Source organism: Anomaloglossus baeobatrachus, unplaced genomic scaffold (genome assembly GCF_048569485.1).
Source record: "Anomaloglossus baeobatrachus isolate aAnoBae1 unplaced genomic scaffold, aAnoBae1.hap1 Scaffold_603, whole genome shotgun sequence".
NCBI classification, from domain to species: Eukaryota; Metazoa; Chordata; class Amphibia; order Anura; family Aromobatidae; genus Anomaloglossus; species Anomaloglossus baeobatrachus.
This window is the reverse complement of record NW_027444968.1, coordinates 138,872-155,410: the sequence shown is the minus strand read 5'-3', so window position 1 is coordinate 155,410 and position 16,539 is coordinate 138,872. Positions and strand designations below refer to the sequence as shown.

Here is a 16,539-nt window from a genome sequence, read left to right as displayed (position 1 = left end):
CTGACCGCCATCCCAGAATTACACTTAACGGTAGTGACGTCTGAGCCTCCAGCCTCTGCCTGTCTCCTGTCCTGGCCCTGATGGTCCTCTCCACACCCACTAGCCAAGGGGACAGACTGGGATGGAGAACCCCACAAACACCCCACCAATACTGTCTCACAGACAGAGGGCACCACATACAGACCCCAACAAACAACCAGGGGGGACATACAGAGGTGAACTGGAGCGAACGGGGAACAAGGAAAGTAACTACACCAGGGATTACACCCAAACATCCCATCACCAGGGATTACACCCAAACATCCCATCACCAGGGATTACATCCAAACATCCCATCACCAGGGATTACATCCAAACATCCCATCACCAGGGATTACACCCAAACATCCCATCACCAGGGATTACACCCAAACATCCCATCACCAGGGATTACACCCAAACATCCCATCACCAGGGATTACACCCAAACATCCCATCACCAGGGATTACACCCAAACATCCCATCACCAGGGATTACACCCAAACATCCCATCACCAGGGATTACATCCAAACATCCCATCACCAGGGATTACATCCAAACATCCCATCACCAGGGATTACATCCAAACATCCCATCACCAGGGATTACACCCAAACATCCCATCACCAGGGATTACACCCAAACATCCCATCACCAGGGATTACACCCAAACATCCCATCACCAGGGATTACACCCAAACATCCCATCACCAGGGATTACACCCAAACATCCCATCACCAGGGATTACACCCAAACATCCCATCACCAGGGATTACACCCAAACATCCCATCACCAGGGATTACACCCAAACATCCCATCACCAGGGATTACACCCAAACATCCCATCACCAGGGATTACACCCAAACATCCCATCACCAGGGACCGCGGCAAAAGGCCAAGCTACAGAATGAATAACCGGCACCCCCTGCTGGGGGCAGAGGGAATTTATCCACTCCGGAAGAGGGGATCAGCTGAGCTGCATTAGGGAATGTGCTGCAATAGAAACTGACATTAACCCCTGGAGTGCCTAAAGTCACAGTAGACAAACAAACACCAGCCCTGAGCCCCACACAAGTCACACGGTGACAAAGGTGACACCTGGTCCTGTCCCCACCATGGAGATCTTCACATGCAGGGCACCACGTTGGTGACCATGGGCATTCTGTGCAGTGGAGGGGGCTGCACTGACATGGGGCATCCAGGTGGTGGATGGATTTGTAGGTGCGGTAGACTCTGCTGCCATCTCCTGAGGACCTCCCATGTCAGGAGGTGTCTCTTCTACGTACCTGTGATCCGCCTGATCCCGGGGAGTCTCCATCCAGCCTCCCCCGCAGCGTGAGCCCCCAGACTGTGCCCAATGATGTGGACTTTGGCTGGAGGGTATTCCAGCTCCTGCTGAGGAAACAGAGACGCATGGGTGTGACGCATCGTGCACCCCACTGTATCACACGTACGATCACGGCGGGGAGGCCTCAGACCACTGTATCACACGTACGATCACGGCGGGGAGGCCTCAGACCACTGTATCACACGTACGAGCACGGCGGGGAGGCCTCAGACCACTGTATCACACGTACGAGCACGGCGGGGAGGCCTCAGACCACTGTATCACACGTACACACACGGCGGGGAGGCCTCAGACCACTGTATCATACGTACACGCACGGCGGGGAGGCCTCAGACCATTGTATCACACGTACGAGCACGGCGGGGAGGCCTCAGACCACTGTATCACACGTACACACACGGCGGGGAGGCCTCAGACCACTGTATCACACGTACGAGCACGGCGGGGAGGCCTCAGACCACTGTATCACACGTACGAGCACGGCGGGGAGGCCTCAGACCACTGTATCACATGTACACACACGGCGGGGAGGCCTCAGACCACTGTATCACACGTACGAGCACGGCGGGGAGGCCTCAGACCACTGTATCACATGTACACACACGGCGGGGAGGCCTAAGACCACTGTATTACACGTACAGGCACGGCGGGGAGGCCTCAGACCACTGTATCACACGTACGAGCACGGCGGGGAGGCCTCAGACCACTGTATCACACGTACGAGCACGGCGGGGAGGCCTCAGACCACTGTATCACATGTACGAGCACGGCGGGGAGGCCTCAGACCACTGTATCACATGTACACACACGGCGGGGAGGCCTCAGACCACTGTATCACATGTACACACACGGCGGGGAGGCCTCAGACCACTGTATCACATGTACACACACGGCGGGGAGGCCTCAGACCACTGTATCACACGTACACGCACGGCGGGGAGGCCTCAGACCACTGTATCACACGTACGAGCACGGCGGGGAGGCCTCAGACCACTGTATCATACGTACACGCACGGCGGGGAGGCCTCAGACCATTGTATCACACGTACGAGCACGGCGGGGAGGCCTCAGACCACTGTATCACACGTACGAGCACGGCGGGGAGGCCTCAGACCACTGTATCACATGTACGAGCACGGCGGGGAGGCCTCAGACCACTGTATCACACGTACAAGCATGGCGGGGAGGCCTCAGACCACTGTATCACACGTACGAGCACGGCGGGGAGGCCTCAGACCACTGTATCACACGTACGAGCACGGCGGGGAGGCCTCAGACCACTGTATCACACGTACACGCACGGCGGGGAGGCCTCAGACCACTGTATCACACGTACGAGCACGGCGGGGAGGCCTCAGGCCACTGTATCACACGTACGAGCACGGCGGGGAGGCCTCAGACCATTGTATCATACGTACACACACGGCGGGGAGGCCTCAGACCATTGTATCACACGTACGAGCACGGCGGGGAGGCCTCAGACCACTGTATCACACGTACGAGCACGGCGGGGAGGCCTCAGACCACTGTATCATACGTACACGCACGGCGGGGAGGCCTCAGACCATTGTATCACACGTACGAGCACGGCGGGGAGGCCTCAGACCACTGTATCACACGTACGAGCACGGCGGGGAGGCCTCAGACCACTGTATCACACGTACACACACGGCGGGGAGGCCTCAGACCATTGTATCACACGTACGAGCACGGCGGGGAGGCCTCAGACCACTGTATCACATGTACGAGCACGGCGGGGAGGCCTCAGACCACTGTATCACATGTACACGCACGGCGGGGAGGCCTCAGACCACTGTATCACATGTACACACACGGCGGGGAGGCCTCAGACCACTGTATCACATGTACACGCACGGCGGGGAGGCCTCAGACCACTGTATCACACGTACGAGCACGGCGGGGAGGCCTCAGACCACTGTATCACATGTACACACACGGCGGGGAGGCCTCAGACCACTGTATCACATGTACACACACGGCGGGGAAGCCTCAGACCACTGTATCACATGTACACGCACGGCGGGGAGGCCTCAGACCACTGTATCACACGTACGAGCACGGCGGGGAGGCCTCAGACCACTGTATCACACGTACACACACGGCGGGGGGGCCTCAGACCACTGTATCACATGTACACACACGGCGGGGAGGCCTCAGACCACTGTATCACACGTACACACACGGCGGGGAGGCCTCAGACCACTGTATCACACGTACACGCACGGCGGGGAGGCCTCAGACCACTGTATCACACGTACACGCACGGCGGGGAGGCCTCAGACCACTGTATCACACGTACACGCACGGCGGGGAGGCCTCAGACCACTGTATCACATGTACACGCACGGCAGGGAGGCCTCAGACCACTGTATCACACATACACGCACTGTATCACACATACACGCACTGTGGGGAGGCCTCAGACCACTATATCACACGTACAGGCACGGCGGGGAGGCCTCAGACCACTGTATCATACGTACACGCACGGCGGGGAGGCCTCAGACCACTGTATCACATGTACACGCACGGCAGGGAGGCCTCAGACCACTGTATCATACGTACACGCACGGCGGGGAGGCCTCAGACCACTGTATCACATGTACACGCACTGTGGGGAGGCCTCAGACCACTGTATCACACGTACACACACTGCGGGGAGGCCTCAGACCACTGTATCACATGTACATGCACTGCGGGGAGGCCTCAGACCACTGTATCACATGTACACACACGGCGGGGAGGCCTCAGACCACTGTATCACACGTACACACACGGCGGGGAGGCCTCAGACCACTGTATCACACGTACACACACTGCGGGGAGGCCTCAGACCACAGTATCACATGTACACGTACGGCGGGGAGGCCTCAGACCACTGTATCACATGTACACACACGGCGGGGAGGCCTCAGACCACTGTATCACATGTCCACACACTGCGGGGAGGCCTCAGACCACTGTATCACACATACACGCACTGTGGGGAGGCCTCAGACCACTGTATCACACATACACGCACTGCGGGGAGGCCTCAGACCACTGTATCATACGTACACGCACGACGGGGAGGCCTCAGACCACTGTATCACATGTACACACACGGCGGGGAGGCCTCAGACCACTGTATCACACGTACACACACGGCGGGGAGGCCTCAGACCACAGTATCACATGTACACGCACTGTGGGGAGGCCTCAGACCACTGTATCACACGTACACACACGGCGGGGAGGCCTCAGACCACTGTATCACATGTACACACACGGCGGGGAGGCCTCAGACCACTGTATCACATGTACACGCACGGCGGGGAGGCCTCAGACCACTGTATCACACGTACACACACGGCGGGGAGGCCTCAGACCACAGTATCACATGTACACACACGGCGGGGAGGCCTCAGACCACTGTATCACACGTACGAGCACGGCGGGGAGGCCTCAGACCACTGTATCACACGTACGAGCACGGCGGGGAGGCCTCAGACCACTGTATCACATGTACACACACGGCGGGGAGGCCTCAGACCACTGTATCACATGTACACACACGGCGGGGAAGCCTCAGACCACTGTATCACATTTACACGCACGGCGGGGAGGCCTCAGACCACTGTATCACACGTACGAGCACGGCGGGGAGGCCTCAGACCACTGTATCACACGTACACACACGGCGGGGAGGCCTCAGACCACTGTATCACATGTACACACACGGCGGGGAGGCCTCAGACCACTGTATCACACGTACACACACGGCGGGGAGGCCTCAGACCATTGTATCACACGTACACACACGGCGGGGAGGCCTCAGACCACTGTATCACACGTACGAGCACGGCGGGGAGGCCTCAGACCACTGTATCACACGTACAGGCACGGCGGGGAGGCCTCAGACCACTGTATCACACGTACACGCACGGCGGGGAGGCCTCAGACCACTGTATCACACGTACACGCAATGCGGGGAGGCCTCAGACCACTGTATCACATGTACACGCACGGCAGGGAGGCCTCAGACCACTGTATCACACATACACGCACTGTATCACACATACACGCACTGTGGGGAGGCCTCAGACCACTATATCACACGTACAGGCACGGCGGGGAGGCCTCAGACCACTGTATCATACGTACACGCACGGCGGGGAGGCCTCAGACCACTGTATCACATGTACACGCACGGCAGGGAGGCCTCAGACCACTGTATCACACGTACACGCACGGCGGGGAGGCCTCAGACCACTGTATCACATGTACACGCACTGTGGGGAGGCCTCAGACCACTGTATCACACGTACACACACTGCGGGGAGGCCTCAGACCACTGTATCACATGTACATGCACTGCGGGGAGGCCTCAGACCACTGTATCACACATACACGCACTGTGGGGAGGCCTCAGACCACTGTATCACACGTACACACACGGCGGGGAGGCCTCAGACCACTGTATCACACGTACACACACGGCGGGGAGGCCTCAGACCACTGTATCACACATACACGCACTGTGGGGAGGCCTCAGACCACTGTATCACATGTACACACACTGCGGGGAGGCCTCAGACCACTGTATCACATGTACACACACTGCGGGGAGGCCTCAGACCACTGTATCACACGTACACACACGGCGGGGAGGCCTCAGACCACTGTATCACACATACACGCACTGTGGGGAGGCCTCAGACCACTGTATCACACGTACACACACTGCGGGGAGGCCTCAGACCACTGTATCACACGTACACACACTGCGGGGAGGCCTCAGACCACTGTATCACACATACACGCACTGTGGGGAGGCCTCAGACCACTGTATCACACGTACACACACTGCGGGGAGGCCTCAGACCACTGTATCACACGTACACACACGGCGGGGAGGCCTCAGACCACTGTATCACATGTACACGCACTGTGGGGAGGCCTCAGACCACTGTATCACATGTACACACACGGCGGGGAGGCCTCAGACCACTGTATCACACATACACGCACTGTGGGGAGGCCTCAGACCACTGTATCACACATACACGCACTGCGGGGAGGCCTCAGACCACTGTATCATACGTACACGCACGACGGGGAGGCCTCAGACCACTGTATCACATGTACACACACTGCGGGGAGGCCTCAGACCACTGTATCACACGTACACACACGGCGGGGAGGCCTCAGACCACTGTATCACATGTACACACACGGCGGGGAGGCCTCAGACCACTGTATCACATGTACACGCACGGCGGGGAGGCCTCAGACCACTGTATCATACGTACACGCACGGCAGGGAGGCCTCAGACCACTGTATCACACGTACACGCACGGCGGGGAGGCCTCAGACCACGGTATCACATGTACACGCACTGTGGGGAGGCCTCAGACCACTGTATCACACGTACACACACTGCGGGGAGGCCTCAGACCACTGTATCACACGTACAGGCACGGCGGGGGGGCCTCAGACCACTGTATCACACGTACAGGCACGGCGGGGAGGCCTCAGACCACTGTATCACATGTACACACACGGCGGAGAGGCCTCAGACCACTGTATCACACGTACACACACTGCGGGGAGGCCTCAGACCACTGTATCACACGTACAGGCACGGCGGGGGGGCCTCAGACCACTGTATCACACGTACAGGCACGGCGGGGAGGCCTCAGACCACTGTATCACATGTACACACACTGTGGGGAGGCCTGAGACCACTGTATCACATGTACACACACGGCGGGGAGGCCTCAGGGGCTTATGGGGTCATTACTGTACTTTTCTGGTGGTCTTCTCCATCCAATGCTGAGATAAAAGGGAGACTCAAACCCGGCAGGAATGGGTGCCCTGTGTACAGCCTCCCTGTGTACAGCCTCCCTGTGTACAGCCTTCCCGTGTGGGTGCCCTGTGTTAGTCGGTTAGTCGTGCGCTGGCACTTGTGCTCCATTAGTAGCCGTGCGCTGGCACTTGTGCTCCATTAGTAGCCGTGCGCTGGCACTTGTGCTCCATTAGTAGCCGTGCGCTGGCACTTGTGCTCCATTAGTAGCCGTGCGCTGGCACTTGTGCTCCATCAGTAGCTGTGCGCTGGCACTTGTGCTCCATTAGTAGCTGTGCGCTGGCACTTGTGCTCCATTAGTAGCCGTGCGCTGGCACTTGTGCTCCATTAGTAGCCGTGCGCTGGCACTTGTGCTCCATTAATAGCCGTGCGCTGGCACTTGTGCTCCATCAGTAGCTGTGCGCTGGCACTTGTGCTCCATCAGTAGCTGTGCGCTGGCACTTGTGCTCCATTAGTAGCCGTGCGCTGGCACTTGTGCTCCATTAGTAGCCGTGCGCTGGCACTTGTGCTCCATTAGTAGTCGTGCGCTGGCACTTGTGCTCCATTAATAGCCGTGCGCTGGCACTTGTGCTACATTAATAGCTGTGCGCTGGCACTTGCGCTACATTAATAGCTGTGCGCTGGCACTTGTGCTACATTAATAACCGTGCGCTGGCACTTGTGCTCCATTAATAGCCGTGCGCTGGCATTTGTGCTCCATTAATAGCCGTGCGCTGGCACTTGTGCTCCATTAATAGCCGTGCGCTGGCACTTGTGCTCCATTAGTAGTCGTGCGCTGGCACTTGTGCTCCATTAGTAGCCGTGCGCTGGCACTTGTGCTCCATTAGTAGCCGTGCGCTGGCACTTGTGCTCCATTAGTAGCCGTGCGCTGGCACTTGTGCTCCATTAGTAGCCGTGCGCTGGCACTTGTGCTCCATTAGTAGCCGTGCGCTGGCACTTGTGCTCCATTAGTAGCCGTGCGCTGGCACTTGTGCTCCATTAGTAGCCGTGCGCTGGCACTTTTGCTCCATTAATAGCCGTGCGCTGGCACTTGTGCTACATTAATAACCGTGCGCTGGCACTTGTGCTCCATTAATAGCCGTGCGCTGGCACTTGTGCTACATTAATAGCCGTGCGCTGGCACTTGTGCTCCATTAATAGCCGTGCGCTGGCACTTGTGCTCCATTAATAGCCGTGCGCTGGCACTTGTGCTACATTAATAGCCGTGCGCTGGCACTTGTGCTCCATTAATAGCCGTGCGCTGGCACTTGTGCTCCATTAATAGCCGTGCGCTGGCACTTGTGCTACATTAATAGCCGTGCGCTGGCACTTGTGCTCCATTAATAGCCGTGCGCTGGCACTTGTGCTACATTAATAGCCGTGCGCTGGCACTTGTGCTCCATTAATAGCCGTGCGCTGGCACTTGTGCTCCATTAATAGCCGTGCGCTGGCACTTGTGCTACATTAATAGCCGTGCGCTGGCACTTGTGCTCCATTAATAGCCGTGCGCTGGCACTTGTGCTCCATTAATAGCCGTGTAATCTGGTGTATTTCGGTTAGACGCCATCTATCCACATCATCTTTTGCAATTACCTCTGCAATATACATATGTTGATGTGGTATATTCCTCCCAGTGTCATGTATATATGTGTACGTATCTGTATGTGTACATATGTGTGTATGTGCGTGTCTGCGTGTATGGAGCCCACTGAGCCTCTCGCCCGAGGCCCACAAAGACCTGGAGCCGGCTGTATCACACAGGGCGTCTTCTGGCGGTCACCAGGACACGCAGGCGGATTTACTGACGGGAGTCGCTGTCCGCTCTCCTCATTGGTCATTGATGGCAGGACTGAGGGGTCTCTCTGGTGGAGGCATCTTATAAAACAAGGCGCCCATGGAAGTCAGTTTGTACAAGTCTCATTAGGAATTTTGGGGATTTCCACAGAGGCCTGAGGCAATGTGAGGTTGGTGTGGGAGAGCGGCGCGGAGTCCGGGGCAGGCAGTATACAGCTACTGTGCAGTATATACATGATATACTGCAGGCTCAGACTCCAGGAGCACCGTATACGGGGGAGGCAGGGCTGACAGAAGGCGTGGCTAAAACAGTGAGTCAAGGGGGAGGGGCCAACATATGACAATTGATATATGATCCTAAATAACGCACAGCAGACACTTACCTGCCAGCGCCTCAGCATGTAGGCGATTTCTGCCCCCACGAGCCGAGCGTTGTTTGCAGCCTGGACATATAATGCTACGCTGCCAGAACCGCTGCGCCAATCCACACCGACACAGTTCACATCTTCTGCTGCCAGAATGGCCTGCGGCAAGAAAATCCGGTGTAATATCCGGTATACGCAGAGAACAGCCCTCCATATGTGTACATGTGTGAGGTGTCAGCCCTGACAACCGGCCTGTATACATGTGTGTGAGGTGTCAGCCCTGACAACCGGCCTGTATACATGTGTGTGAGGTGTCAGCCCTAACAACCGGCCTGTATACATGTGTGTGAGGTGTCAGCCCTGACAACCGGCCTGTATACATGTGTGTGAGGTGTCAGCCCTAACAACCGGCCTGTATACATGTGTGAGAGGTGTCAGCCCTGACAACCGGCCTGTATACATGTGTGAGGTGTCAGCCCTAACAACCGGCCTGTATACATGTGTGTGAGGTGTCAGCCCTGACAACCGGCCTGTATACATGTGTGTGAGGTGTCAGCCCTAACAACCGGCCTGTATACATGTGTGAGAGGTGTCAGCCCTGACAACCGGCCTGTGTACATGTGTGAGGTGTCAGCCCTAACAACCGGCCTGTATACATGTGTGTGAGGTGTCAGCCCTAACAACCGGCCTGTATACATGTGTGAGAGGTGTCAGCCCTGACAACCGGCCTGTATACATGTGTGAGGTGTCAGCCCTAACAACCGGCCTGTATACATGTGTGTGAGGTGTCAGCCCTGACAACCGGCCTGTATACATGTGTGAGGTGTCAGCCCTGACAACCGGCCTGTATACATGTGTGAGGTGTCAGCCCTGACAACCGGCCTGTATACATGTGTGAGGTGTCAGCCCTGACAACCGGCCTGTATACATGTGTGAGAGGTGTCAGCCCTGACAACCGGCCTGTATACATGTGTGAGGTGTCAGCCCTGACAACCGGCCTGTATACGTGTGTGAGGTGTCAGCCCTGACAACCGGCCTGTATACATGTGTGAGGTGTCAGCCCTGACAACCGGCCTGTATACGTGTGTGAGGTGTCAGCCCTGACAACCGGCCTGTATACATGTGTGAGGTGTCAGCCCTGACAACCGGCCTGTATACATGTGTGATGTGTCATCCCTGACTACCGGCCTGTATACATGTGTGATGTGTCAGCCCTAACAACCGGCCTGTATACATGTGTGATGTGTCAGCCCTGACAACCGGCCTGTATACATGTGTGAGGTGTCAGCCCTGACAACCAGCCTGTATACATGTGTGAGGTGTCAGCCCTAACAACCAGCCTGTATACATGTGTGAGGTGTCAGCCCTAACAACCGGCCTGTATACATGTGTGATGTGTCAGCCCTGACAACCGGCCTGTATACATGTGTGAGGTGTCATCCCTGACAACCGGCCTGTATACATGTGTGAGAGGTGTCAGCCCTGACAACCGGCCTGTATACATGTGTGAGATGTCAGCCCTGACAACCGGCCTGTATACATGTGTGAGGTGTCAGCCCTGACAACCGGCCTGTATACATGTGTGAGGTGTCAGCCCTGACAACCGACCTGTATACATGTGTGAGATGTCAGCCCTGACAACCGGCCTGTATACATGTGTGAGATGTCAGCCCTGACAACCGGCCTGTATACATGTGTGAGGTGTCAGCCCTGACAACCGGCCTGTATACATGTGTGAGGTGTCAGCCCTGACAACCGGCCTGTATACATGTGTGAGGTGTCAGCCCTGACAACCGGCCTGTATACATGTGTGATGTGTCAGCCCTGACAACCGGCCTGTATACATGTGTGATGTGTCAGCCCTGACAACCGGCCTGTATACATGTGTGAGGTGTCAGCCCTGACAACCGGCCTGTATACATGTGTGAGGTGTCAGCCCTGACAACCGGCCTGTATACATGTGTGAGGTGTCAGCCCTGACAACCGGCCTGTATACATGTGTGAGGTGTCAGCCCTTACAACCGGCCTGTATACATGTGTGAGGTGTCAGCCCTGACAACCGGCCTGTATACATGTGTGTGACGTGTCAGCCCTTACAACCGGCCTGTATACATGTGTGTGACGTGTCAGCCCTGACAACCGGCCTGTATACATGTGTGTGACGTGTCAGCCCTGACAACCGGCCTGTATACATGTGTGTGACGTGTCAGCCCTTACAACCGGCCTGTATACATGTGTGAGGTGTCAGCCCTGACAACCGGCCTGTATACATGTGTGATGTGTCAGCCCTTACAACCGGCCTGTATACATGTGTGTGACGTGTCAGCCCTGACAACCGGCCTGTATACATGTGTGAGGTGTCAGCCCTGACAACCGGCCTGTATACATGTGTGATGTGTCAGCCCTGACAACCGGCCTGTATACATGTGTGATGTGTCAGCCCTTACAACCGGCCTGTATACATGTGTGTGACGTGTCAGCCCTGACAACCGGCCTGTATACATGTGTGAGGTGTCAGCCCTGACAACCGGCCTGTATACATGTGTGATGTGTCAGCCCTTACAATCGGCCTGTATACATGTGTGTGACGTGTCAGCCCTGACAAACGGCCTGTATATGTCGCGGGCGGAGGAGGGGACGCCGCGCTCTCCCTCCGCTCGGGTCTGGCCGCTACCCTCTGTGGTGGCTCGAGCGGTGGGCCAGATCCCGGGGCCTCAAGCGGCGCTCCTCGCCCGTGAGTGAAAGGGGGGTTGATTGTTGGTGGGGAGGTTGGTGATTGTCCGTGACGCCACCCACGGTTGTTGTGATAGGGTTGACACCACCGCTGCTCTGGATGGGGATCCCGGGAGTTGTAACAGTGAGCAGCCACGTTGTTAGTTCTCCCCTCCGTGGGTAGGGGGTTGGTTGTCCCGGGGCCCGGTGATGGGGTAGGGATAAGTGGTAGCAGGCGGGTTGGGCCTGGCGAGGTGCAGGGTCGCGGGGGCAGCGCTGTGCCTCACGGCACTGTGGTACTCACTCAGCCTGAGACATTGAGACAGTTCACGGTAAAACACACGGCTGGAAAGACGGTTCCCATGGACGGCTGCTATTGCTCTTCCCCGGTAGTTAACGGTGATTGTCTCTTTTCCTGCACCTAGTACTGTTGTTGGTTCCAATGGGTTCCCACCGGTAACCCGCTCCCCGGCTTGGATATGGGCCGGAGGAGCCCCTCTTTGCCTGCAGGCGCTGGCCCTGAGAAACTGGTGCCTTGGCGGTGGCGGTGTCTCTCTCATACGGTTGGACTGTTGCCTTCAATCGGGACTTAGTTGTTTGGAAACCCAGGAGGTCCCCTTCACTGACGGATTGTATGGCGACTCCAAGCCTTGCCGGGGTCCGAAAGGCCCCTGCCAATGGTGCTGACTTCTCTTCGTGTACCGGTCCGGTACCGCCGGGCCACCGCCCGTCCACGGTCCTTACGGCAACTACGATTGGCCACTCCTGTAGACGGTCACCGCCGTCTGCTAACCTTGCTGTCTCGCGCGGGGCACACACCCGGACGCTGTCAGTCAGTTGCTCTCCTACCACTTTCTCCTTCCTTTCACTTTCACCTCCAACACTAAACTGTCTGCTTTTCCCGCCTCCAGGACTGTGAACTCCTCGGTGGGCGGGCCAACTGCCTGGCCCACCCCCTGGTGTGAACATCAGCCCCTGGAGGAAGGCAACAAGGGTTTCTGGGTCTAGCGTTGATGTGCCTAACCGGGGTGTAGGGTGTGGTGATGTAATTACCTGTGACCCCTGGCTTGCCCAGGGAGTCACATTCCCCCTTAGCAAAATGCAGACTGTCCGCGGGCTGCCCGTCCAACACCGGTTTTATTTTTCTTTTAACTGTAAAATAGAAAAACGGTAAAACGGTAAACATACAATACAATTAAAATAACTTCTTCCCACATCGGGAGGTACTCTTACTTAAAACGGTTTCAAAACGGTTTCAACGGTTACGGCTTCCGCTCTCTCCCACCCAAGCAACCTGGCCCTGATGCTGCCCCTAATAAACAGGCAGTACCCCTTGACCCCAGTCCAGCACAAGTTGCCCGAGCGGGTTCTGTCCTTTCAGGGAACCCACGTCTATGGGGAACCCCTGAAACCCCCAGAGGAATGCCACCGGTTCCGGTGGTGGCTGGGCCCCAGCCTGCTCCACTGCGGGCCCTTCCTCCAATCTGCCTCTCCGGAGGCGGCAACGGTGGAAGCGGTAACGGCAACATATTTACATTCCACTAAGTTTGTGGTTGCCCTGCAAGTTCTCAGGCTTGTCCATAGAAGTTCCTATGCAAAACTTTTTAGAACGGTCCCCACGGGGACAACGGTGCCGGTAACGACCGGTTTCAATCAGCTGTCAATCAGGTAACTTTCTTCGGTTTCATTTCACTTATCATTCATCTTTTCATAAACTTTCAAAACTTTCTAAACTTTTTAACACAGACAGGTGGTCCCAACGGGGACGGTGACAACGGGGCTCCGCTGCTCTTACTCTGATTCTTCCGGGGCGGCCTCATCCTCCGCCACCAGCATATCAAACATGCAGTGGCAGGCCTGCTGTGAAAGGGGTGCCCGGTATCTGTTTCCACCATTGCACGGGGTGCAATAAACCATCTGTTCTCCCACATAGCGGAGGCGCTCACTTGCCGCCGCACTTCCAGGGGTGGGCTCAGCACCGGAGCTGGAGTCGCTGGAGTCACTATCACTTGTCTCTGCGTCAGGCGGGTTGCCGCCAGCTGCCGCAGCCTCCTGGCCTCCAGCATCTTTGCTAACGGGCTCAGCCTTCGGCTTCTTCCATGGAAGCGGATCAGAATGGTCAAGGGCTTCTGCTGCAGGTCGGTCCGCCGGGGCGGATTGGCAGGGTACCGCTACCGGTGGTGGTGGTAGCGGGCCTAGTGGCGGGGCAGCAGCAGCCAACATGGGTAGCGGCTATGGACCGGGTCCCTCAGCCGCGATGACGACCCACTAGGGGTACAGGGGCGTGGGTCACTTACCCTCCCTTCCAAGACTCCCTCCACCTCGCGTCTCCGTATGGCCGCCACCACTTCTGCCATGTCGGCCTCCCACTCCTCTAGGAGGAGCTGCATGCAGACCTGCAGACGGCTGCTTAGCTGGACGGTCCGGATTTCCACCCACGCCGCCGTGCCGGGCGCGGGGACCACGGTGTTGTTGGTCGGACTCAGCATCTTTAGCAGCGGCCTCTTCCAGGAACCAGTAAATGGCCGCAGGGTCCTGGAGTCCCTACTTGTGGAGCCGCGCTCACATGCGTCCAGCCGCCATTTCGTCCCCCTTAGCCTCTTTCCGGCTCCTCCTCTATCGGGGCGGGGTTTTGGCCTTCGCGCCTCCACTACTCGAGGAGACGCTCGAGCGGGACTTTTTCGCGCCCAAGATGGCGGCTTTTCAAATTTTCCGGCCGGACACCTCCGGCGGTAACAAGGCGCACCTCTACCAAACGGCAGAGCAGTAGGATCCTGTTCGTGACGCCAAGTTGTCGCGGGCGGAGGAGGGGACGCCGCGCTCTCCCTCCGCTCGGGTCTGGCCGCTACCCTCTGTGGTGGCTCGAGCAGTGGGCCAGATCCCGGGGCCTCAAGCGGCGCTCCTCGCCCGTGAGTGAAAGGGGGGTTAATTGTTGGTGGGGGAGTTGGTGATTGTCCGTGACGCCACCCACGGTTGTGGTGATAGGGTTGGCATCACCGCTGCTCTGGACGGGGATCCCGGGAGTTGTAACAGTGAGCAGCCATGTTGCTAGTTCTCCCCTCCGTGGGTAGGGGGTTGGTTGTCCCGGGGCCCGGTGATGGGGTAGGGATAAGTGGTAGCAGGCGGGTTGCGGGGCCTGGCGAGGTGCAGGGTCGCGGGGGCAGTGCTGTGCCTCACGGCACTGATGTACTCACTCAGCCTGAGACATTGATACAGTTCACGGTAAAACACACGGCTGGAGAGACTGTTCCCACGGACGGCTGCTATTGCTCTTCCCCGGTAGTTAACGGTGACTGTCTCTTTTCCTGCACCTAGTACTGTTGTTGGTTCCAATGGGTTCCCACCGGTAACCCGCTCCCCGGCTTGGATATCGGCCGGAGGAGCCCCTCTTTGCCCGCAGGCGCTGGCCCTGAGAAACTGGTGCCTTGGCGGTGGTGGTGTCTCTCTCATACGGTTGGACTGTTGCCTTCAATCGGGACTTAGTTGTTTGGAAACCCAGGAGGTCCCCTTCAATGACGGATTTGGCAAATTGTACGGCGACTCCAAGCCTTGCCGGGGTCCGAAAGGCCCCTGCCAATGGTGCTGACTTCTCTTCGTGTACCGGTCCGATACCGCCGGGCCACCGCCCGTCCACGGTCCTTACGGCAACTACGATTGGCCACTCCTGCAGACGGTCACCGCCGTCTGCTAACCTTGCTGTCTCGCCCGGGGCAGACACCCAGACGCTGTCAGTCAGTTGCTCTCCTACCACTTTCTCCTTCCTTTCACTTTCACCTCCAACACTAAACTGTCTGCTTTTCCCGCCTCCAGGACTGTGAACTCCTCGGTGGGCGGGACCAACCGCCTGGCCCACCCCCTGGTGTGAACATCAGCCCCTGGAGGAAGGCAACAAGGGTTTCTGGTTCTAGCTTTGATGTGCCTAACCGGGGTGTAGGGTGTGGTGATGTAATTACCTGTGACCCCTGGCTTGCCCAGGGCGTCACATATACATGTGTGTGAGGTGTCAGTATTCACAACCGGCCTGTATACATGTGTGTGAGGTGTCAGCCCTGACAACCGGCCTGTATACATATGTGAGGTGTCAGCCCTGACTACCGGCCTGTATACATGTGTGTGAGGTGTCAGCCCTGACAACCGGCCTGTATACATGTGTGATGTGTCAGCCCTGACAACCGGCCTGTATACATGTGTGAGAGGTGTCAGCCCTGACAACCGGCCTGTATACATGTGTGAGGTGTCAGCCCTGACAACCGGCCTGTATACATGTGTGAGAGGTGTCAGCCCTGACAACCGGCCTGTATACATGTGTAATGACCGTAGGTCTGAAGAGAATCCAGTGGGTCACAAACCGAGACAGAGGCAGAAATAAACAGGGGTTCCTTTACTGGGTTGAGAATGAGTACGATCCGGAATAAATAATGATTGACTTAAGAACCCCTCAAAGCACCACA

The 16,539-nt window shown here is 57.2% G+C and overlaps 1 protein-coding gene across 1 annotated transcript in view; it reads right to left on the bottom strand.

Moving 5' to 3' along the window:
- LOC142285655 (pancreatic triacylglycerol lipase-like) overlaps positions 1-16,539 on the bottom strand; it is a gene marked incomplete at its 3' end in the record, with an annotated part of 59,748 nt that overhangs the window by 10,056 nt on the left and 33,153 nt on the right. Inside the window, exons 6-7 of the mRNA XM_075333288.1 lie at positions 9,395-9,535; positions 1,310-1,418 (exon numbers count right to left, since the gene is read on the bottom strand). Coding sequence (XP_075189403.1) covers positions 1,310-1,418; positions 9,395-9,535 — 250 coding nt within the window. The remainder of the gene's footprint in view (positions 1-1,309; positions 1,419-9,394; positions 9,536-16,539) is intronic.